This window comes from Aplidium turbinatum, chromosome 16 (assembly GCF_918807975.1).
Source record: "Aplidium turbinatum chromosome 16, kaAplTurb1.1, whole genome shotgun sequence".
Taxonomy (NCBI): domain Eukaryota; kingdom Metazoa; phylum Chordata; class Ascidiacea; order Aplousobranchia; family Polyclinidae; genus Aplidium; species Aplidium turbinatum.
Genome location: NC_137487.1, coordinates 11,371,272 through 11,396,832, shown reverse-complemented (window position 1 = coordinate 11,396,832; position 25,561 = coordinate 11,371,272). Strand labels below are relative to the sequence as shown.

General features: G+C 38.4%; 1 protein-coding gene across 3 annotated transcripts; it reads right to left on the bottom strand.

Moving 5' to 3' along the window:
* LOC145785849 (uncharacterized) lies at window positions 1-24,201 on the bottom strand. 3 transcript variants are annotated; one of them, XM_082597558.1, is made up of 8 exons: window positions 23,987-24,201; window positions 23,016-23,177; window positions 21,354-21,410; window positions 18,595-18,651; window positions 10,908-10,946; window positions 10,001-10,054; window positions 9,485-9,520; window positions 1-265 (listed from the first exon to the last, which is right to left on the bottom strand). In XM_082597558.1, exons 1-8 carry the CDS (start codon window positions 24,027-24,029, stop codon window positions 243-245), a joined length of 471 nt encoding a protein of 156 aa, XP_082453684.1. In that variant the 5' UTR covers window positions 24,030-24,201; the 3' UTR covers window positions 1-242. The 3 variants fall into 3 exon arrangements, with proteins under 3 accessions (XP_082453684.1, XP_082453685.1, XP_082453686.1); XM_082597559.1 differs by lacking the exon at window positions 10,908-10,946; XM_082597560.1 differs by lacking the exon at window positions 18,595-18,651.
* Between the last annotated feature and the right edge of the window lie 1,360 nt (window positions 24,202-25,561).

The window sequence follows — 25,561 nt, the reverse complement described above, 5'->3', positions numbered from 1 at the left end:
TGCTGAAACTGAAGGGTTTATTGCTTTGTTGTGAAGTAATCGGAAGTAATTGTAAGGCTCATAAAGAAAGCAAGAAAAACAATATTCAATACATGCACTGTAACTTCAATAGGCCTATGTGATATCCGGTATGAGGTCAAATGCGTTCATACAAATATTAAAAACTTGGTAAATTAAAATGCATTTGAGTTGTATTGGTGAGCTAAAGACTCTATGCTGTGGAAATGCTAAAGACCTTTTCTTCACTTCCTGCTTCCACTTCCATCTGTAATATTTCAGTGATTTAGCGTCAACTTTATGTTATAAGTTAAGCCGATATTATTGTGAATTAAGATTTGTCAGTTGGCTTCCGATACATCAGCAGAAAATATTTCGACTTTTTAGGTTTCACCTGTGGGAAACTTGTTTCACACAAAGACTTTGCAGATGTCAGTCTTATGGCTATGTATGGTTGTTGTACCAAAAACTTTTTAAAAGTGGTAATGAATCTTCTTCGGACTTGGCACTCAGCAAAGGGTAGGCACAGGGTAATAATATGCTCGGCTGACACTGTATTTTTGTTGGTGTAAGGCTCAGAGAAAAAAAATAAATCTGCGATGGATACAACACTTTTTAAGCATAGAACTTTTCATTATTTTTATAAAATTATTAGTTAAATTTACACTAAATTCCAACCATAATGTATCATTGATAACTAGCCTATATCGTTCCATAAACATTAAATACTACAAAAGTGCTCAATGCCAAGCAGAACAATTATAATATATTAAATATAGGCTAGTTAGGCCTATTACTTTTAAAACGTCTACAGCCTGTTTCACCCTAAAAGGGGGATTATCAAAAGGTCCTAAAAAATGTGCAAAAACAATAAATCGGTGCTACCTGAAAATATATTAAACATTATAACCTTAATTGAATTTGAAAAAAAAAAACTCAGAATAACAGGGACTATACGCTTGTTCAAAAGGTGGCTACAATCAGCTTTTAGAATGGCTAGCTTTTCAGCAAGACAAAGGCCACATTTATTACGGCCACCCCACTGCAAGACCTAGCATAGCTGTGGTTGGACCATGATATTTTAGGATCAACACCCTTATCCTTAAGGTCCCAAACCGCCTTAGATAGTTCTATGCCATTTCGTTTAGACCTATCCATGAAGGAACATTTGTGGTTAGAGCCACAGAGGAACATTTTTTTAAAGTCGTTTTGCAACAACCAACGGTAATTTAGAACCTTATTAGGGCCGGCTATCAATGGTGGTTTTGCAAATAACGCCTTCTGCAAACTGCAATTTCCCATTCAACAAGAAATTTGATTTCACCCTACAATTGCAACCAGGCTAAGATGGTTCAATTGTAGCCTGCAATATTGATTAATTGTGTGTGGATATGATGCTTGCAACATTTGGAGTAGGCTACAACTATAGCTTACCGGTAGTTTAATGCTTGAATATCTTATGCAGTCTATGATGGGGAGGAGAGTGGATGGAAATGAGTCTGAAAAATTCCTTACTCATGTTGCTATCAACCTGTAAGCTGAAAGGAGGATTAAATCATCAAGTTTTCCGGCACCTTTTTCTAGATATCCGCAAGTTATTAGCAGGATTGTAGAAAACCTTCTCTGTAAAACCACTTTTCAAAAGAGCATCATCATAAACAGATGCGTTCTTATCAAATTCATTCTGGCCAAATGATGTGGTGAATAATCCTTTTGCAATCATTGCCAGGATTCGTTTCTTGATGTTAGGTGGGTGATTGGACTGGGCATGGATATAAATTGCGTCACTGTTGGGTTTTTGGTAAGGCCAGAATTCACCAGATAGTAAATTCAAAGTCACATCAAGCAAATTAGTTGCAATTAGGCCAGTTTCCACATTAATACTTAAGCCATGTTGTTTGCATGATTGAATAACATTTTTTCGCAAACGATCAAGTTTTGGGCGAATCAAATTACGCAAAATAGCCAGACCATCATCACGATACAACCCAAGCATCTTTCTGTCAACAATAGCAAGAAAGTTCATTCAAAAGAAACAAACCAACCAAGTCACAAACTTCTGCACCATCAAATGAGCCCATAGTAACATCAAACAATCCATCTTTTTTAGCCCAAGTAGGCTATCACCACTATCAAAAAGCACCAATTTCCTAGCATGGAAAATTGTTTGTATTATTCAGTGATGTACGCGCATACAAAAAATATTCATGCCGTCAGCGTAAACGCAAATGTTCGAAAAACCATACGCTGTATGCGTCAACGTAGGCTAACTTGTAAAAAAAGTTGGCGGCGTCAGCGTCAGCGCATACACTAGCGTAAACTAATTTTGTTTGCTAGGTGCCAAATATTCACACGTATAAACCACTCGAAACAAACAAGTTTTATTTTGAATTTCCACGAAGAAACACAAGCATCTGAAAGTGTTCATCTGACATTTTGCTGTGTTTTGGTTCCAATATGTCTTTTCCCATTGAAAACATTCTTTCAACTGCAGCGCTGGAAGTTATTGGCGTGTTGTAGCGAAAAAAAGACATTAAAAAGTATACGTTGACGCTATGCGCTAAAAAACCGCGAAAACTTTACGGCGTAGCCTCAAGCGCAAACTATCCAAAAAAATGTGGCCGCAAGCGTTAGCGTAAACAAAAAGTCTACGCCGCATACGTAGAAAATTTACAGCAGTTCACTTCAGAAAATGACTAAAAATGTTATGTGGTTGCTAAGAAACAAATTAGTCTGCGAAATTAGTCTGCGAGCAGTCATAGTGACAATTTGCAAATTATGAAGGTAATGGGTCATACATTATAAAAAGTAAAGTGACAAACGTTAGGACAAACATTAGTTGTTCTCTGATACGTTAAATTGCCTACCCTATTTTTTGCATTTCAAAAAGAAGCATTGACTCTTACATGGAATAGTCTTGCCTTGAACCAGGATAACACCGAGTCTGTGTTTTTTCATTGATTCAGGCGTGATGCATCACGGATGGTTACATTAATTGAGTCCAGGTCAATCAATCAGTCATTTTATTTTTTGTCATTAACGCGTCCGGGACGAAAAAGATAGTAACAACAAAAATCGATATAGACCTACCAGCACGTTAATGAACGGGAAAAGACGGAAAAACCTTGAAAGGTTTAAAGCGTGCTTGAATGGAAAATCATGTAGTAGGCTACGGTATATAAGTTATCAGTAGTTAGCACGGCCACAAAAACCCAAAAAACAAATAGAAAAAAATAAAACAAAAACAGAGAGAAGCACACATGTAGTAATGAATGACAGCCAAATGAAAAGTGTTGTGGATTGAATTTGCCAGTTCCAATATTGATGTGGATAATAATAATAATAATAATAGGATGGAGAAAGAAAACTGGACATAAAAGAAACCCATCCTCAGGGGCGCCGGAAGCGAGGGGGCATGGGGGCGGATGTCCCCCCTGCCCTCAAACTTTCTGTGGATGGGAGGGCAGGAGGGGCAGTGGTACCCTTTTAAGGTCATGTAAACTACTGCACATTTTGCAATATAACAACTTTTGCTATTCTATTTTAGCCTAATTATAATCTTTCATTTTTGCCATAAAAGAATATTCACGACACAAAATTCTGTATCACAGTAGGCCTATGTTACATCAATATAACATAGTTTGATGCCCTTCCGTGCCATTGTTCTTTGCATAACGGTATCATTACTCGATAATGATCTGATAGATGATAGCTAGATAGCTACAGTATAACTTAAAAAAAAATGCTATTCAGCAATAAAAGTGCCCTTTTTCATAATTCTGCCCCCCCCCCCCAGTCAAAGGTATAGCTGTATTTTATCTTAAAACTAAAAAAAACGGCCTTTCAGCAATAAAAGTGCCCTTATTTTCATAATCCTGCCCCCCCCCAGTCAAAAGTCGTTCCGGCGCCCCTGCCCATGCTCAGGTAAAAGCCCCTTTCGATGTGGCCCAGGAGAGCAGGTGTTGAGCTCTTTCTATGGTCAGACACAGTAGGGTAGCCTAAGACTAAGACGATTGAGGTTTGAGATCCAGTTTAAGTTATTGTTTCTTCTTGCTTACTTATACAATCTATCTGAGCAGAAGCAGATAAAGCCACTAACTAATACAAAGTTAATCCCCAGGATTGCAATAAATTACTTACGGTACTGATAATATATCGGCCAAATGCAAAAAGGTGAATTCTGTTATAAGCGACACGATCAATACTGAGGCTAAAAAGATTGCTAAGGCGTAAAAGAGTGATGATCGGGTTGAAAAGATATTAAGCAACCCAGCGTTTATTACGCTAAATGACTATAAACCCAATTTTACATCCAACCCAAAATGCTGGTTGATTAACCCTTTCAAGTCTCAGATTGGAGATATTAAAGGTGCACTGCAACGAAAATATATAGCTTTTGTATTCATAGATCTTTATGAGAAAAAGCGATTTGTAACAATAAATTTTTTTTTAAGTTTGTCATTAGCTCAAAAATCTAATAAAAGGGATATTGATTTAAAGGATTCTGATTGGTCAAAATCTTTGATGACGTATTTGGTTGTGCAAAACAGTTCAGAACCACTAGGTTAAACCATAGAAGTAAGATATCTATGGTTAAGGTATAAACAATTGGGCTACATATTATACAGAGAACAATTTTATACTTGAGTTTTACGCGTTGAGATGGTTTTTTGTATGGCTCCCGGTTGTAGTAACGAAAGAAACGTGAAAGGGGTACACTTTCATCGTTTACCTCTGAATAATCAAGACAAGCTTAAGAAATGGATCTCTGCGATGAAACTCAAAAACCCACCAGTCAACAAGCACTGCCGTGTGTGCAGCGACCATTTTCTGGCCAGCGATTACCAGCGTGACCTACGGGCAGAGCTACAGGGCACCACATCTAAACATTTGCTCATCCCTGAAGCTGTCCCCTCTGTCTTTGATTTTTCGAGGTATGTGAAAGCCACTGTTACTGCAGTGCCCACAAAACTTGATCGACCTGGGTTCAAATCTCTGAGTAAGAGTGGGCGTTCGGATCGAATAACAAAGAGGGAAATGAACAAAGCTTTAAAACAGGTCAGTAAAACATTGGCAGGGTAGGTACCGTAACTATAAACACATACCATAGTTTTGTTTCATATAAATCATTTAGTTCAAGCCAATTATTTTTTTTGCAGCTTCATCAGGCAGTGGATCAACAATTGATATCTACACCAATCCCAGATCCTGAACCACCTAACCCTGCAGAACCTAAACTTTCCACCCTTGTGGAAGTTTTGGAAACTGAGCAAGTAGTCACGAAGTTATTGTCTACCTGCAGTATAGGCACACAGACAGACCCTCTTCCCTCGCCACCACTTTGCTCTGCTCCATGTTGCCAGGCACCAAGGACCAGCACACCCAGAAAAGTAGCCACACAGGGTCCCTCCACAGCGAGGACGCTTCCAGTGTTAATGTATGAAGCTGCCAACTGAGTGCACAACCAAATACGTCATAAGGCACATAGCGCCATCCAGTGGCTGATTTTCTTTTCGTTATATTTGCCAAACAAAAAAGTACGGTATATCAAAAAAATTTTTTGAAAAAGATAATGCTTAAACACCAGAGAATCACCAAAAAAATTTTCATTTTTCATTTCAGGTCCCCTTTGAGCTTGATTTCTGCCGATTTGCTTCTCTATGACGTCACAAATGTTATTAAATCTGGTTAGCCTCCACTTGGACGTCTTAATCGAGGCTTTCGTGGCACCCGATGAAGATAGTCCTTTGTAATTCTGAGTTTTTTTGCAGATTAAATTAAGGTTACAATGTTCAATATCCTTTCAGGTATTATGCCGATTTATTGTTTTTGCATATTTTTTAGGACCTTCTGATGATCTCCCTTTTAGGGTAAAACAGGCTGTAGAGGTTTTAGAAAGTAATAACTACCGTATATTGATATCATAACCATAATGTATCAACAAAAAGCTTGTACTGTCATTGTCTGTAAAATTTGCTAAGTTTTTCTGTTTGTGTTGAACATAACCTACAAAGTGATGTAACTGTAAGCCAGAGGTTCTCAAACTATCGCGACGCCCTGAAGCGTCGTTTCAATTTTCCAAGGGTGTCACACAATGCTTCCGTTTTCTTTCTGAACTCAATTGCGTAATAAAATGCTTAAAGATATTATGGTCTCCCGAAATGTGCACACAAACTCATTATTACGAGCTGTAGCAGTTGATTGTAACTTAGCAGTCATGCAGCACAATTCTAATTCCCTTTGCCGGGAGACAAATGAATGCTGGAGACACAAGTAAATAAATCAAACTTACTGAATTCCTATTGCTGGGTGCGTTGCAAGTCCAGCAAACTTATCCAAAGGCGTCGCGAGGAAAAAAGTTTAAAAACTACAGCTGTAAACTATATCCCAACGTAAACAATAATTGTAACTCTTCGTTCAACATAGCGTAGCCCAGTGCTCTTCAACCTTTTTTGGTTTAGTGAACCCTTAAAGTTGTTGTGACGAACTCATGCACCCTGTTTACTTAAAAGGTAAACTGAGGTAAAAGCGATATAAAAAATCATTATTTAATGACTGTTTTGTTGTTGCACATTATTAACTAACAACTCAAACCGAGGTATGATATCTTTTTCAATTGCTCCCCTCATCAATGGATCAATGTGTGTGATTGAATTTCTCTTTCGAGATTTGATTTCACACAAACAAGAAAAGCCGCTTTCGCATAAATACGTTGTTGGCATTTGAATAAGTACGGAAATTGCCCTTTCTGCTATTCTTCTGTATTCTGGCACATTTAACAGGTGCACCCAAAAGTCAGTGTATGGTGTCTCTTTAAATAATACTTTCATACCAAAATCCGATTGGAGATCAATCAAATCTTCAATTTCTGTAGTAGGCCCGTCATAAATGAAAGGTTGTAATATCCAAGAACTGGCATTAAGTGTGGCATTCTGTTCAGCATTGAAATATTTCTCAAAGTTTTCTTGCAACAAATTAAGATGGGCATGAATAAGTGGCAACAGTTGCTCTTGACAATTGCTTCCATGTTCTTCCATGAAGTCGTGGTAAAGCGGAAAATCAGAGAAATTGTATGATGCAACTCGGTTCTGCCACAGTGGAAGTTTCTTCTTTATAGCATTGACTTTGGACATGCTTTCAAAAATATCCCCTTTCTTCCCCTGCAAATTCAGATTAAGTTTATTGAGGTGTTCAAAAATGGAAGCCATATACGCAACTTTTGCCAACCAAAAATTGTCACGAAATTTGCTAGCTTGTTGGTTATGTTCCTCTGTTAAAAAAACTCCCAATTCTTCTCTAAGCAGAAAGATACGGCTAAGAACTTTGCCTCTGGAGAGCCACCGTACCTCCGTATGCAAGAGCAATTCTGTGAATGACGCGTCCATTTGTGCACACAACTTAGTGAACATCCTGCGTTTTTTTGCGCGGCTTCGAATATAGTTAACAATACCAACAACTTCCTGAATTACCTCTGCAAAAGTGGTACCGGCATCAATTTCGCCAATATTTTTTTCTTTACCTCCTCTTTTCATTTTCTTTGCGACAAGAGCTTCACGATGTAAGATGCAATGAACACCAACGCATTCAGGAGAAAGTTCTTTTATTTTTGTTACGACACCGTTGATGGATCCTGTCATTGCAGCTGCACCATCAGTGGCAACTGATTTACATTTTTCCCAACTGAGTCCTTTCTCCTTCATATAATCATCCAATTTCTCAAAAATAGAATTGGCGGTTGCATTCACTCCCAACGGTTTACAGAATAAGTAATGCTCTGTAATTGTTTTATGTGAAATATCAGCAAATCTACAAAACACAATGAGTTGAGCTTCTGAAGATATATCAGTTGTTTCGTCTAACTGGATGGCAAACGAAGGCGCTTCCTTCAACTTTTGTATCAACTGATCCTCCAAGTCTGTTGATATACTTTGACATCGGCGATAAACTGTGGTATCAGACAGAGAAATTTTTGAAACTCTATCAACTGCTTCTTTACCACCATGAATCAAATCTGCTGCTACTTTAAGACATGGTAATACTACTGATTCTAGCTCTGTATAAGGACGTTTGCTTTTAAGAACAACATGAGCCATCTTGAACGAAGCTAACACAATGTCTTTACTCTGTTTGCCTATCATTTGCAATTCAAAGGATCTTTGTTGCTTACGAATTGATGATAACTGTGACTCAAAAAACTCCTTGGACTTGTACTGGTGTTCAGGATGTTGTTTTTGAAGATGCAGCTCGAGTTTGGAAGGAACAAGATTGCAGTTGGCATACTTGACTGCACAAAACAGACAACTAGCCGATGGATACTGATTGTGTTTATCATCTGTTGAAAGATGGAAACCGTACTTCACATAATCCTCATTCCATCTTCTTCGTTTTGGCATGGACACTGTTTGACTTTTGCGTTTCACATTTCTCCCGCCTTTGCAAGCAATAGACGTCAGAGGAGTTTCAGTTTCCGTTGCACAGCTTTGGCTATTTTCATGCCTTGCACTGCCTTCGTTTTGCTGAAAGACACTACCCTCGCTCGTTGATACAGAAGTTGAAGTTTTCGTAAAATGTTTGAATAAAGACATCACAGACAAAATAGTTAACTAAATAATAATATTATACCTAAAAAACAAAAATCAAATTAGACATCAACATTTAAAAAAGTACAGGGGATTGTAGTAGCATTGCGGTCTATAAATACACAGTCAATATAGTCCACGGGTCGGCAACCTTTAGCATTGAAAGAGCCATTTGGTCTCGTCTCCATCAAACTAAAACCTGCTCTGAGCCGCACCATCTAATTGACGGCTTACAGCAAAAACCTCCTCTGAGCCGCACCATAAAATTGACTGCTTACAGCAAAAACCTAACGCTTACAGGAAAGCCTTTTGTTCGAGTTATTCTCTTCTTGCATTTAGCTATTATTTATGATTAATCAATACAAATCTATTCAAGTAATGCTGAAATTAAATATTTAGCTACAATATTTAGCTATAGGCTACTGACTATCTACAAATTACCATTACTAGCTGCAAAGCAAACCGTAGCTACAAAGGTAAAGTGTTGCGTCTCCTTGTCGCAACTATTCGGTTTTTGATTATTGCACCACAATGGTTTAATTGTGACACGAACTAGTACCAAAAAAGTATCACGTGAGCTAGAGCGCAGAGATAAAAGAGCCGCAGGTTGCCGACCGCTGATATAGTCCTTCAGTTGCTGCAAAATGACTTGAAACCTAGGCCTACATCTTTTTTCTAATATCCTGAAAGTCAAATATTAATGGTTCATTTTTGCTCACAGAAAGTTTTTGTAAAAAGTATCTGTTTAGTGTGACAAGTTTGTGATGCACCCGTGTATACCTTTTCGTGCTGGTGCACCCCATGCATATTTTGGTGCACCCTAGGGTGCACCGTGCACACCGGTTGAAGAGCACTGGTAGCCTATCACATTTTTTTTTAATTCGTTTTTATTTTCGGTGAGCATTTACCTCCACTTCCAGATTGGTTGTCCCCGTTCCCGTTTCCTGCATGACAAACCGTGTTATACAATATTTGCTACAAGGACTGATTAGCCCCTTGAATTGGCTGTGGGTCTGTCAAGCGAATACTGCCCGGCTGAAGACTATATGACCATGCTTTTTAAAAAAGAGCTGTTTTAACTAAAATACGATAATTTTAATCTCTTAAAGAAGGTTAAGGTCTTATATTGTTTGAAAAAATGATCTGATAAGTGATATTAAAGAAATTAAGCAAATAAAGTTAAAATATTGAACTGTTTTGCCAGTTACGTAAAAGTTTATTCTCTGTTCCATTTTTGACTTAAATCCTCGTCGCAACAAAGTGATGAAATTCACTATAACATTATCACAGAATTCAGTTTTTAATTTATTGGAATTTTCAGTTTCAGATTTAGGCTATTCTCGTTGTTAGTCTGACAAATGAGCATAACTTGCATTTCGTAAGAATTACGAAAATGATGAAATGAGAATTTGTTGTTTTCTAACCTGACAATTCAGTTTGACAATCTTCATCATCTTCATTGCAGTCCGTGTTGGAACCTGGACAAAAACAGGAAATGCTTGAAAATAAGAAAATCGTGTCGGGCAGCACCGATTTTTCGAAATCATGCAATCGGTAGCCACTTTAACAAGTCGAAATTCTGCCACTGAAATTGATTAGAATGCAACCGCCAACCAATCACAACATGTTATAAGAGGCTACCGTCCAATTGTGATCCTTCTCGCACTCATCCAGAGAGTTAATGCTTGTTTTTAACTTTATTTGCTAATTACAGAAGAAAAAGAGCAATAGCAGTAGTGGGAATCGAACCCGCGTCAATGAAATGACTACTTTCTAGCCCTAACCCTAACCCCTAAGCCAACCAGCTGACAAAAAATCCATCACTTAATTTGCTTTCTATGATCTTCTTTTCGTCATTTTTTACGTCACTTAAACCGTAGCTTGTGATTGGTTGGCGGTTTCATCCTAATCAATTTCAGTGGCAGAATTTCGACTTGTTAAAGTGGCTACCCATGCAATCATTATACGTTTTTTTTAGTTAACTTTTCAAAAAATGATCTGAAAATACTGTAGGCCTAGTAATAAAAGCTAAGTTATATAGGGTGCTATAAAAGCTACAAACGCCTGGTAAACAGTAGAACAGTTTTTGTCCAGAACATTTGTCGTTACATTAGCATTTTCCACAGAAAGTTAGCTAACATTTATTAATAATTTTACCACACTTTTGGCCTGATTGCTGCTTACATCACGCCACATAGTTACTTAGACCCTTCGTATAGGCCTATTAAGTTCAACTGCGTTTACAGAAAAAAAATAGCATCTAAAACTTTCTTGTCGATTATGATATGTTAGATTTTGTTTAAATTACAAAGTGTTAAACAACTAAATTACCGCCATTTTCCATATTTGTAGAACCTTCAGGAACTTCACCTGAACCACACGTCAAGTTATTGATGCCTTGAAAAGATACTTTGATACCCCGTAGCAGAGCCCATAGCGGCCTAATTGCAAATATGCAACAACAATTTTTGGAAAGTAGGCTACATTACGATGGGAGAGTGGAATGAACCTATGTGAAGACAATGAAACTGAAATAAATACTTTCGATTGACTCTTTATATAATCCAATGTCGCAAATTTGGAACAAGTTGTACTTTTAAATATTCTGTGTTCGTTGTAGCCTGCTACACCATTTAAAGAAAATGCTGAAAATTTAATTGTTTTTTTCTTGGACACTACGGGGTTAAATTTAAAATAGATTCAGACTTTACAAAAATTACAGCGCTAATTTTTTATAACAAATGTTATACAACATGGACATGCAAACAGACCTTTATTGATATACCAGTGTATTATTTCTGTGGAAAAAATACCGTATTTTTGTTTCACGTAAAAAACAAGTATATTATATTCTGTGTATTTTTCGTTAATTTTCCGACTTAACTTTTTTGGCCACTAGGCCTACGCCTAATGCACCTAACTTTTAACTTTTATCATGTCGACCAAAACAAAAAAAATCAACCAAATCAAAACCGAAACAACATTTCAATACTTTGTCTTAGTTTGATAGTTTTCTAAATCCTTTAGAGTTAGTCATGATACATTTCCCTAATGAACTATTTTTATCTTGCTTTAGCCCTATAGTTGCATATATTACATGAAACTTTGACACATTATAGTGAAATCTTTCATATGACAACCAGGAACAGCTGTGTTTGCAGAAAAAACTAACAACTGAAGTTTTTTGATCGATCAAGGTATTTTACATTTTCTCATAATTGTAAACAACTCAATGATCACCACCTCCCAAATTTGGAAGCAGCTTACGGTTCCGTAACAGAGACAAGTAGGTAAATTTCATTTTTAATATATCGTTACTATCCACTGATAATACCGAAGAATAGGTTTAAAAAAGGTGAAATAAATGAAAAACGTTGCAAAAAAACAAACTAAACACGCAAGGAGAAAAGAGTGAATAAAACAAAAAGGTTGAAATATTTGTGGGAAAGTTGCCTCGCCTTGACGGGATAAGAGCGGAAACGTCAACAGGAAAATTTGCGCATAAAACTGAAATTGCATCAGTGAACACTTTCTGCTGAAAGATATCTACAAAGTTTCTTTTACTAGGCTATCAATGGCAAATAAACACAAATCAAATATATTTAACGTAGAAGAAAAATCCGTTAGATTGATGACAGAATAATTCAGTTTAGCGTAAATTAGGCTACAACAAGTTATTGCAACCGTGCCGTATTGTGTTAAGTATGCTAAATCATTTGGGTTTCGAGCACGCTCTAACATTCCAGTTTTGTCGCTTCTACCTTTTCCAGATCCTTGTTCTATTATGAAAAGGGATATTGTGTTTTGGTTAGAATGAATAAAACATGAAACTGAAAACTGAAACGGAGTGTGGAGGAACTAGCACCCCAGGATGTTCCAGCTAAGCATCTCAGCAAGTTTTTGCGTGTTGATAGCTTAACATGGAGGGCTTCAGCGTGTTGCTTATGGGTCAATTGCCGATCGAGTTTCACTCGTAGGTAAATGGGGCATGGGTTGTGTTGTGTGGTAGGGAGTTGTTCCCGACAATTTTCACCAAATCAAACGTCATATAAAAACCGTTCAAGTCTACTGAATATTACGTCATGGAAATTCCTAAAGCATGTGCCAAAATTGCACCAGCGTTCATAAGAATTGTGTCAAACCTGTTTGGGCCTGGTTGGGCCTGTTTAAACAGGAAATATTACATCAGCTTTAAACACCTGTTGGAATGACTTCATAATTGTCTTTCATTATTGCGTCACAGTACTGCATACGTGAATTTGAGATATTGATATCTATTCTGGTCATTCGTAAAATGATTGTTTGAAAGTTGGCCGCACATTTAACTGTTGGCTTAGTGCTTGCTAGCTGGACAAAGGTTCCGTCTTTTATCCAAGTAATCTGTTCTGTAGTGACAGTTTTCAGTGGTGTACGCGTTGCACCCCCTCGTTTTCGGTAGCCGTGGGCTAATTTTTACAGAAATACACTTTTTGAAAAGAAGTTCAAGTGTGTGTTTCTTCGGTCATTATATGCAGACGAAAGGATCCGGGAACTTTAAGTTACAATTTTCCCACGAAGAAATTATGGTTTACCGCTGTGACCATAAAAAAAATAAAAGACGAAGTTGTTGGTTGGTAGGCAACTGAAGAACTTTAAGCTAAAAAGTAAAGACATTTCTTCTCAGTTTGGTACAGAAGAAAAAATAACTTTGACATTCATTGGCAAGAAAGAAGATTAAAGGCAATCCATCTGTGCTTGAAGATTCAAGTGGAAGAATCCAAGCAAGTTTTGTGGACGTTTGGACTTCACATACTCGTACAGCTACGGTATCGTGCATTTAAATTTTTTTTTGTATTTTTACGGTCTTTGCAGTTAAGTTTTTTATAACTACTGTAAATTTGTGTGTTTGTGTAACTTAATTTTTTTAATTGTTAAATTTAGCCCTAACATTTAATATGTCTACACTCGGTGGTGACAGGGACTCGACCGCCGTCGACTCGACTGAGTTTAAGCCTGATGATGTTCTTTGCGGTCGGGCAGGCCATTCTGGGGAGGGACCCATTAACGATGAGGCTAAGTCAGTTCGAGAGGCCCGGCATCTTAGACGGGATATTTTGACTCAAATTGGGAAACTTTCTGTAGCCCTAGGTTCTTTGAGTGATAAACAGGAACTGTTAATTTTTAGATCTAAGTTATCTACTTTAGAAGAGGAATTACGGCATTTCCATGCTCTTTTGAGTAAAATTGTTAACTCTGCAATCTTGGCAGAACTTCGTGATAGGGTAGATCCCGAATTTAACTCGTTAAAAAATAACTTCGAACAAAAAGAAAGTGAGTTCTCAGATATGTTGGATGCTGACATACATCCTGAGGATAGCGCCTCAAATGTAAGCACTAGGATGTCTGAGAGCTCGTCACGGATAGTTGCACAAATTAACCTACAGTTAAGACGAGAGGAGCTCCAGATCCAAGCTGAGGCCGAAGCAAGAGCTGCTGAGGCCATCGCAAGAGCTGAAGCCATACGAGCTGAGGCTGCCGCGAGAGCTGAGGCCGACGCGAGAGCTGCTGAGGCCGCACGAGCAGAGGCTGCCGCGAGAGCTGAGGCCGAAGCGAGAGCTGCTGAGGCCGCCGCGAGAGCCGAAGCTAGAGCTGCTGAGTTCGCACTCAAAGACGCTCAGTTGAGGGCCGAACAACGTAAAGAGGTAGTTTTAGCTGAATATCGTTCTGAGTTGGGCTCCCGGCGTAGCTCTAGGAAGGGCTCTTCTAGGCATTCCAGAAGTGAACATCAATCACAGTTTAATTTACCTAACCTTTTCCAGACGCCTGTTTAATCCGTAAGTGGACCTGTACAATCCACATGTTTTCCAGCTGTTTCAGGAGGTCTCGGGGCCGCGGCTAAGGGTCTTCCGAAGGCTGTAGAGCCAAGGTCTGCAAATTACAACCGAACTCCTCCCCCAGAGCGTACAGGTCACGGGGCCGCCATTAGCAGTAATGCTTTGCCCCCTTCACAGTTTTCAGCGCCGCTAGTTTTTGATCGCCCAGCTACACGTAATTTGGGTGGTTGTGAGAGGCGTATCGCGTCTCCTGATTTTAACGTGTGTGAGGATCGTGATCGGGCTGTGCATGTGACTGAGCCCACTCAGCCCATTAAGGGATATAGCTTGTCTTCTCCCGCTAAATCGAGTTCTCAACAGCAGGATTGCTTTTTTGAATACCAAAATAGTAGGACGTTCTTCGATAAGGCGGCCTTGATTGGTTACGATGGTAATAATATGCCATTTGTCTTCTTTAAAAATCGTGTTATGGCCTTGATGGCAGCTTCGCCCTTTAAGGGAACTCGTTTGACTTTGTTGCAAGCAGCTTGTGTTAGAACAGCTGCACAAACGATTGCTAATTTGGTTTCTGACACTCCTGGCTTGTCAGAGGAAGACAGGATAGAAATGTCATTAGCTCGCTTGTCCCAACGTTTTGGAGTTCGTGGAGGTCTTTTCGCAGAACCAGAAATTAGAAAGTATCGCTATGGTAGCAAATTGACTTCTATCTCTTCCAGTGATTTGAAAGAGTTTAAAGATGAATTGTCGCAGTGTTTGCTTTACGCGAAAGCTTATGGTCAGCGTGATAAATTAGAAGGACGTTTTGTTTTGGATTTGGCTAAGCGACTCCCGTTTGACGCTAAGCAGCGTTATCTTGACTTTTTAGGTGATCAGTATGGTAGCACTGAGGAACCTACCTTTCAGAGTTTGTTTGATTTTGTAGTACGGGAGGAAACGCGCAAGTCGACTGATTTTAGCATTATGCTAATGGGCGATTCTGGTGAGTCGCAGCATTTTAAAAAGTTTGGCAAAGGAAAATTGCCTTCATGTCCGGTTAGGCAGACGTCGGTAAAACCCCATGATAATGTGATTTCAGGGAGTTCGCAGTACTCGACTGCTGTTGGCACACCGCGCGGCGGTGTGGCCAGACGTAGTGACATACCGGCATGTTTTTGTTGTTCGTCACGTGGTCAAGTTGAATATCATTTTTTGTCTAATTGTAAAGAATTTTTGCGCTTGACACCTAAAGGTCGGAGAGATGTCATTGTGAAAGCTGGCAAATGCTTGAATTGTTTGCGCCAGCATATGGTTAGAGACTGTAATCATGCAAATAACTGTCGTAAGTGCGGACCTACCAACGATAGGAAACACTATTTTCTTCTGCATGATTTTTATGTGACGTCACGTGATTCTCTGGATTTGGTCGGTAAAGATGAGGCTGGTGCCAGAGTTCCTGTGCGTAATGTTAAGATTGGAAATGTTAAAGCAGCCTTTAACCGCGTTACTGCTGCTCGTGTTTTGAATCCAATGACTGGCAAATCGAAGTTGGTGTATTGTCAGCATGATCCTGGTTCGCAGTTGACCTTTGTTTCAAGTGACTTGGTGTGCGAACTTGGTCTTAAACCGTATGATAAAGCGTCGTTTAAAATAGATACTCTGGCTGGTCAGAAACCTACTTGTGCTGACCTTGTTAAACTCAACATCCAGTCGTTAGAGACTGATGAACTGTTTTGTGATATAACCTCGGTGGTTAACCCAGCTTGGGCTGACGATGTTAAAACTTTACCCCATAAACAAGATTTAAGTGGTTTCCGTCATTTCCATGACGTGAATATGTTTCATTTGAATGATTGTAGTACTGTAGATGTACTGATTGGCAATGACAACGCTTATTTGATGTGGACAAAAGAAGAACGTGTTGGTGAAAATCGCAGTGAACCGCATGCTTTACTCACTCCTCTCGGTTGGTTGGCTTGTGGTGGTAAGTCACCCTTAGTTGAAAGCGTTGCTAAAGTGTGCAGAGTGCAGACGTCTTCAGAGTCGGATGTCATCTCTGGCTTTCAGCGTAAAATTCAGTCTTGTGATATGGAAATAGCAGACCTGAATAAAGTCATTCAGGATTTGACTTTGCAAAATGAAACCTGTGAATTGTCTCGCAATGATAATTTGGCTAGAGAACTTGTCGAACCGAATATTGAGTTGAAAGATGGTCGATTTGAGATACCTGTTCCGTTGAAGGAAGATATTGATCTACCTAACAATTTTGTGTTGGCGTCAGATAGAGCTGCTGCTTTAAGGAAGAAGGCTTTAAAACAACCTGAACTTCGTGATTTCCTTACTGACACCATGAAAGATCTTAAATCTAATGGCTATATTGAGCGTGCGGGTGAAGCAGGAAATGTCAAGGGATTTGAATGGTATTTACCATACTTTGTGACGTCACAATTAAAAAAGCGTATTGTTTACGATGGCAAGTCTGAATTTCGAGGAACTTGTGTTAATGATGTAATGTTTTCGGGTCCTGACTTGTTAAACCCTCTGGTAGATGTCTTGGCTAGATTTCGGCTTGGTAGATTTGGTCTCATGGCTGATGTGACTAAATGCTTCTTTCAAATAAAGTTACCGGAGTCGCAAAGGGATTTGTTTCGTATATTGTGGTTTGAAGATGATGACCTTGAAAATGGTAGGATGGTACCATTTCGTTTTTGTGTACACCCTTGGGGAATAAAGAGTAGCCCGTATATCGCTTGCTTGGCTATAAAGAAAATGATCGAGCAGAATCCCAGCAGTGCTGGTGAATTGACTCTCTGCAATATTGCAAATAATATGTACATGGATGATTTTATATTTTCGGCTGATAGCTTAGAGGAAGCTCAGCAAATCACTCATGAATCAATTGCTTTGTTTGATAGCCGTGGGTTTAAACTTGTTAAGTGGAGTGCTAACAAGGAGTCTATGATTGTCTTGTCAAATTTGGATAATGAGATGCTTTCACCTTTGATTCGTGACATTGACTTTCAGACTGAAAATATGACTTTGCCATCAGCGAAGAAATTATGGTTTACCGCTGTGACCATAAAAAATAAAAGACGGAACCTTTGTCCAGCTAGCAAGCACTAAGCCAACAGTTAAATGTGCGGCCAACTTTCAAACAATCATTTTACGAATGACCAGAATAGATAGCAATATCTCAAATTCACGTATGCAGTACTGTGACGCAATAATGAAAGACAATTATGAAGTCATTCCAACAGGTGTTTAAAGCTGATGTAATATTTCCTGTTTAAACAGGCCCAACCAGGCCCAAACAGGTTTGACACAATTCTTATGAACGCTGGTGCAATTTTGGCACATGCTTTAGGAATTTCCATGACGTAATATTCAGTAGACTTGAACGGTTTTTATATGACGTTTGATTTGGTGAAAATTGTCGGGAACAGGAGTTTCCATTGAGAAAATCAACAATTTGCGCGTGGATTCTATGTTGCACAGGTGAAAAGGTGTGACAATATTTGCCAGGCTCAATTTCTCCACAACCTGAGATAGTCTGGACTTGGGGCGATGTCGTCTGTGAAGGCTTTTTCTACCACATGCCAGTACTGGTCAGAATGGAGTAGTGCCAGGTCATCAGCATAGTACTGACGTGACGTAGTTTTTGGTCACTGATAGCCTACAGTCACTGATATAGATGTAAGATGTTAAACAGTAGGGGTGAAAGGCATGATCCTTACGGAACACAGTTTTTTAAGCGGCGGGGCCGACTGCACTGCCCATCACTGGTCCTCAGAAAGAAGGTCCGATTGCAACATAGTGGGTAAAGATACAATGAATAGATTCAACAGGAAAAAGCATACTGCGCATGCAAAGACAACTCTCGATTAAAGAAAAGGCAAGAAGAGGAAAAGACGGCTGTCCAGCTGATTTTAATATATTTCACACAACCACGACAATTATATTTAGGCTACACCGTTTTTTAACAGCATTTTTTCCACATTTGCAAATGGGTAATGCAGTATACTATTAATAAGATAACTTTTTTGCGATATCGATAGCCTACTTGTGAGTGAGCGACAATATAAGCCTAATTAAATTTACAAGATTGAACACATGGTAAACACAAAGTGAAAGACACAAAAAAGGTTGCTTCTTTGTCAAATACTTTTAAAAAAGCTGCTGTTACACTAAGATCTGGCCAATATATTGTTTAAAAATTAAATTATACTCACCGTTGCCGTTTGATGTTGAACCTTCCTTGTTATTTCCCGTGGAGCCTTCATCTGGATCTGTATAATAAATATACAGTCAGGGGCGCCGGAACGATTTTTGACTGGGTGGGACAAGATTACGAAAAAAGGGCACTTTTGTTTACTAAAACGCCAGTTTTTTCAAGTTTTAAGATAAGATATAGCGACAATGCTAATCTATCAGGTCACTATGTATTGAGTAATGATAGCCTACAAGTGTCCGGTATACAAAGAACGGGATCGTGCTATGTTGTAATGATGAAACCTACTGTCAAGCCTTAACGCAGTCTGCGGCCATGGCCGCTAAGTGGTGCTTGAATGACCGCCGGTGTTACCTCCTCAATCGGTAAAATAAATGAAAAACGTTACAAAAAAACAAATACCAAACTAAAAATGCAAGATAAAAAGAGTGAATAAAACAGAAAGTTTGAAATAATTGTGGGAAAGTTGCCTCGCCTTGACGGGACAAGTGCAGAAACGTCAACAGGAAGTGCGTAAATTTTGCGCATGAAACTGAAATTGCATCAGTGAACGCTTTCTGCTGAAAGATATCTACAAAGTTTCAATGGCAAATAAACACAAACCAAATATACAGTATTCAACGTAGGAGAGAAATCCGTGAAATCGATGACAAAATAATTCAGTTTAGCGTAAATTAGGTTACAACAAGGTATTGCAACCGTGCCATATCCGAACCACAAGTCCACAACCGTGCCGTATTGTGTTATGTAGGTTAAATCATTTCTGTCTCCAGCACGCTTTAACATTCCAGTTTTGTCACTTCTACCTTTTCCAGATCCTTGTTATATTATGGAAAGAGATATTGTATTTTGGTTAGAATTAATAAGACATGAAACTGAAAACTGAAACGGAGTGTGGAGGAACTAGCACCCCAGGATGTTCCAGCTAAGCATCTCAGCAAGTTTTTGCGTGTTGATAGCTTAACATGGAGGGCTTCAGCGTGTTGCTTATGGGTCAATTGCCGATCGAGTTTCACTCGTAGGTAAATGGGGCATGGGTTGTGTTGTGTGGTAGGGAGTTTCCATTGAGAAAAATCAACAATTGGCGCATGGATTCTATGTTGCACAGATGAAAAGGTGTGATGGTAGGCCTATTTGCCAGACTCAATTTCTCCACAACCTGAGATAGTCTGGACTTTGGGCGATGTCGTCTGTGAGGGCTTTTACTACCACATGCCAGTACTGGTCAGAATGGTGATATAGATGTTAAACAGTGGGGGTGAAAGGCATGATCCTTACGGAACACAGTTTTTTAAGCGGCAGGGCCGACTGCGCTGCCCATCACTGGTCCTCATTAAGATAGTCCGATTGCAACATAGTGGGTGAAGATCAGAGTTGTACGTTGGCCGACTGCGCTGGCCATCACTGGTCCTCATTAAGATGGTCCGATTGCAACATAGTGGGTGAAGATCATTGTTGTACGTTGACGCTGAGGCTGGCGTCGTCAATTTATTTTTTAGTTGACGGAAGTGATAGCGCCGTCAACTATTTTGCCGATTTTAAGCGTCATGCGCTATGCGTCATTTTTTTGTTTTCATAGAAAATCTCGTTTCACAATAAGAGTTCCACAATGTAGTCTGGCCAGGGCGACTCATCCAAATTACCGGCTTTAAGGTTGGTTGGAATGGCTCTCTGGAATACAATTGGAAGAAGTTCGCCAAATGATTATCACTCATATCGTGAGCAGTATCGAGAAAGAGGGATCAGAGAGAGAAAGCGAAAAATCAATGAATGTCATCGCGGAAGTTGAAGATAATTTATTTCAAGAGCTCTATTCCCCTGAAAAGAGCGATGCTGGTGCAGTGGACCTCGTTAAAAGATTTATATATGCAACACCATCACAGCACGCTTGAAACAGTGATACCTTTCCGAGTAAACGTTTTCAAGGCTTGTTTTTGAAATGCACCAATACCATCCAAGGCTGCTGTGGAACACATGTTTTCACTTGGAAAGAACATTATCGAACGCAGCAGATTGTCAGACAAACGTTTTGAAATGCTTGTGTTTCTACAAGGAAATAGCTAGGCCTAATACGCTAAGCAGCTAATTACAATCCAGTCTCAAAACAAAATACCTGCTCTTTATTTATAGCTATTGTTAGCATAAACTTGGTTGAAATACTTCTGTTCTGTGAGACCCTGACTAAAATAGCTCTAGAAATTAGCGCTGACGCTGACGCCGTCAATTTCTTTAAGAGCTGACGCAGTACTTTACGCCGTGAAGTTTTTAAGCAATTCGCGCTGACGCCGTAAATTTATTTCATTGACGCGTACAACACTGGTGATACAATGAATAGATTCAACAGGAAAAAGCATAGGCCTACTGCGCATGCAAAGACAACTTTCGATTAAAGAAAAAGCAAGAAGAGGAAAAGACGGCAGTTCAGCTGATTTTAATATATTTCGCACAACCACGACAAACATATTTACATCGTTTTTAACAGCATTTTTCCACATTTGCAAATGGGTAATGCAGTAACTTATATTATTAATAAGATAACTTTTTTGCAATACCAATAGCCTACTTGTGAGTGAGCGACAATATTAGTCTAATTAAATGCACAAGATTGAAAATAAGTTATGGTAAACACAAAGTGAAAGACACAAAAAAGGTTGCTTCTTTTTCTAATACTTTTAAAAAAGCTGCTGTTGTGTTACACTAAGATCTGGCCAATATATTGTTTAAACATGTTATTTAAGTAAATAGGCTACGTGTACTCACCGCTGCCGTCTGGTGTTGAACCTTCCTTGTTATTTCCCGTGGAGCCTTCATCTGGATCTGTGTAATAAATATACAGTATCTAGCCAACAATGCAAAATACAGTGAATAATTAGGCGTTATTTTTAAGCTGACTTAGTGGCTAACCCACGTACTGTACCACATATTAATTGTTACTTATACCATTTTATGTTTTGACGTGGGAAATAAAATGACTCTCTACTACAATATGTCGTTGGCCTCGTCGATTCTTCCGACTCCCATCTGTGTAGGTAATAGTGAATGCACAAGATTGAAAATCTGGTAAACACAAAGCGAAAAGAATACACGAAAAATGTTGTTTCTTTTTCTAATACTACCTTTCTGCAATATTAAAAAAAACTGCTGTTACACCAAGTTCTGACCAATCTCTCTAATGTATCGATGGCACTGAACAAAATTGAAGCCGAATGTTTAATTGGTAATTCAATCAACAATCATTTATTGTCTGCTGATGACTTGTGTTGTCTCTGTCTAAGTATTAGTTGCATGAAAAGTATCCTCAAAGTATGTGAACAGTATGCTCAATCACATGACATAGTCTTTAATTGCGACAAGTCCCAAGCAATGTACTTTCCCATCAAAGGGCTCAAACTTAATATAATCTCTAAACTGTCTTTTTTTAATTCCAAACTTAACTTTGTTGACCGAGTCAAGTACTTAGGTGTGCATCTAAAAAGTGACTTGCATGATGATTGTGATATTACTAGACACGTTCGTTCCTTTTATTGCTCCGCAAATAAATTAAGAGCTAGATTTTCTAGGTGTTCTCAACTGGTCAAAAATACCTTAGGCTACTTCGATCGTATTGTATTCATATGTGAAGAGACAGTCCAGGTGGATAACGATCAAACTCCATTATTTGTGATTTTTAGATTTTACCATCTCCCGTTGTGTTACCATTAAAAGTTTTATGTAGCACCTTGTTTTTGCGGAAAAACGATTAATATCTCTCAAAATAAGGCTTTAAAATGATAGGGTTCAGCCACAAAACGATCAATCTCAAAACTTAATTTTCAGTTTACTCGAAAAGTTGGTTTTGGTAGTTTGATCGTTGTTGCACCTGGACTCTTCATGTGTAGAAGCCAGCTAGTAGAAGTAGAAGAAGCCAATCGAAGCCAAGTGATAGACGCCAATCTCTAGTAGTATGATAACATTTGAGGCCTTGATGAGAAAGGCTCTTTTTGGGTTCATTAAACGCTACGAAATTTCCGCTAACAATTTAAGTTCGTCGCTCATAAAATCGGATCCTTTCTCATTGCCATCGTTTCATGAACACTACAAACAAACAATACATCTTGTACGGTGTAACCTTATGTTAAATGTGTCTATACTTGTTTATACTGGTGTAGGCTATGTCTTGTAAGTTAGTGTACGGTATGTTGCATGCAAGTGAATTTGTTAAATTGTTCATTTCGCTTCTTATGGATCGCAAGGTCTGAAACGAGCGTTGAAAAAATAGGTTAGTTTCTCCGACTCTCATTTATAGAAGAGTTTCACAAAAATCACAATTAGATATGGGATGCAAACACTTTCAACATCTTCCACATGCTTGGCGTGTTTTCTCTTTTCTTGTTCTTCGTACGATTGAACATTATTGCGAAACCAACTAGCTTGAAAGCTCACTTCGATCACAGTCTTCATCATCATCGGTTCCATTGCACGGGCCTGACCCGTTCTCGCCCCCATTGTTCTCATCACCACTCCCACGTCCACTGCCACTTCCTGCTTGCCTCTTTGCAATATGATGAATGTTTGTTCTTTGTTTGATTGGCATAGACTCAACAACTAAACAAGACATATAAATCACGACAAGTAAAAACATTTCTTTTGCTGATATAAAGTTACACATTGATATAAAAGTATGCTATGTAAATCTACTATTAGCCTACTGTAAATTCCAGTTACTTTAAATTACTAAAATTACGGCCACTCTGCATTAGCCAGATGGATGTGTAAGAAATGGCGGAGATGTGGCTGTGCGTTTGATTGTTAACTTTGACAATTTGTTTGAGACAACACGTTTCTCACGAATAATTTAAATTAACATTTGATTTTATTATTGCTAATATATGCGGATATATTTATTCCACAACGATACATGAGTACTGAGTAGCCTATGCTCCTGTGATACTATTCGAATATCAATAGCGAGGCATATTTAATTTAAAAGAATTTAAGCAGCTTAAAAGCTTAAACTAAGTGCAAGCCTGTATCATAGCCTATCCCTATATATCTTACGGGCCTACTTTATTAATCATTTGATCAATCTTTTGTTAAAATTGCAGCTTGTCAGTTCTTTTATTTGTAAACTTCTAGGCTGCATAAAAAATATTTTTTTATTTTAAAATCTGAACGTTCTGATCGATTTAACAAGATATAAACCAGATGTCAAAGTCGAATGGATAAAGTCACACTTTCTTATAAATAGAAAGCTAACTAACCAAACAGAAGTCTGCTCGCACTGCAATTTCCTCAAATAAACATTTCAAAGTCACAAAGGAAAAAGCTTGTTTTTCCAAACAAGTAGTAGTAGTTTTACCAATCCAATGGTATCACAATTTTGGAAAACAAAAACTAAGTTTATATTTACTTACCAGCAATCAATAACAAAAGGAGAAGAACTTTATTCATTGTCATTCAAGGAACGATAAAAATTAAATGTTGACTTTAGTTTGCAACAAAGTGGTATCTTCTTGACAAAAATTGCGATCTATTATTGCAAATAAACGCAAGTTACAAGCTTTATATCAAATAAAATTCTTAATTTCTCTTGAACTTCGTAGGCTTAAACTGACTTAAAGTTGCATTACTTGAAAATGTAACAGAAAGTTATTTGTACTGCAATGTCGTGCATTCTATGCGCTAGAAAAGAACTCAACATTTACTTGTTGATAATCCAGGAAACAATAGAGCACGTAGTTTCCATTTTCAGACAAGATGGAAGCCAAGTGAATTTTGCTTGATTTTATTTAATAAGAATTTAAACCGGTATATTTCCTGGTTTACAAACCCAATTTTGAAGAAAACTCAACTCATGGGCGTGCAAGATAGTCTATTACACAGGCCTGCATGACACCTTTCAGTCAACTTAAAAAAAAATCCTCTATTGCAGCGTTATTTTTTTTTGAGCTCTAGGAGTCAATTTTAAGTCACTTAAGCTATGGCTTTTATAGTGGATCTACGAAAATATTTCAAGAGACATCAGAGTCTCAACGGCAAAAAATTGTGAAAAATGAACTCGAAGCAAAATTGAAATCTAAAAACCAAACAGTAAGGTAGACCGCGGGAGTGGGTTTTCCCAGAACATGCTGACAAATTTCACCTTGGTTTGGTCGCTTTCTCTGTATTTTGTGGCCCTACGATATTGGTAAAACTAGATTTTTAAAGAGGGTGAAATCACATAGCCCACGTGGTTTGATTGTAACTTAAATTAAAGTTAGGTTAACTTTGAAATATTTGTTTTTACAACCGACTCTCGGGGTGTGCGCTTGAGCAACGCACGTTAAGGACTGCTCTCCATTCAGCGGCATCTAATGGATGGAATAGTTCCCCGGCAACAAGGCTTCAACAATCGGAAACTTCACTAGCTGTCAATCTCGGTGACCGGGCCTGCGTCAGTGATTCAAAGCCTCTACAAGTATGCAAAACTGCCAGGATTAAGCTCTGCAAGAAGCTTTCCCAGTCCGAGGATAAAGATTCAATCAATCAATCAATCAATGCTAGTTTTGTATAGTGCTGCATAGTCTTTTAATGAAATTAAAAAAATCCGTTCATGGTAAAAAAGTCTTAGTGGTTCTGATATTATGCACGCTGCTACTGCCCCATTACAGAGATCTATATGCTACATTATCATCGCTTATTCGGAAATGTAAAAATACTTAGCCTAAAGCCACAAACAAACGCTATTACAAATAGGCTAGCCCTATATACCAAACTTAACTTACGAAGTAGACTAGGCTAATCACAGTAAGTGGTGTTTCGTCAAGGTAATAAATGAGCTTAGTATAATCTTCATAAAGCTTTGTAATATTTGGAGACATTTTGATCGGGTAGGCTACAATTAGTACTGTACGGTAATCTCCTAGTCTGCTGACGGAACGACAATTTCTTTGTTTTGATAGCAATAAACGCCACGCTGAAACTCATTTTCAACAAAATAAAACGTCGAA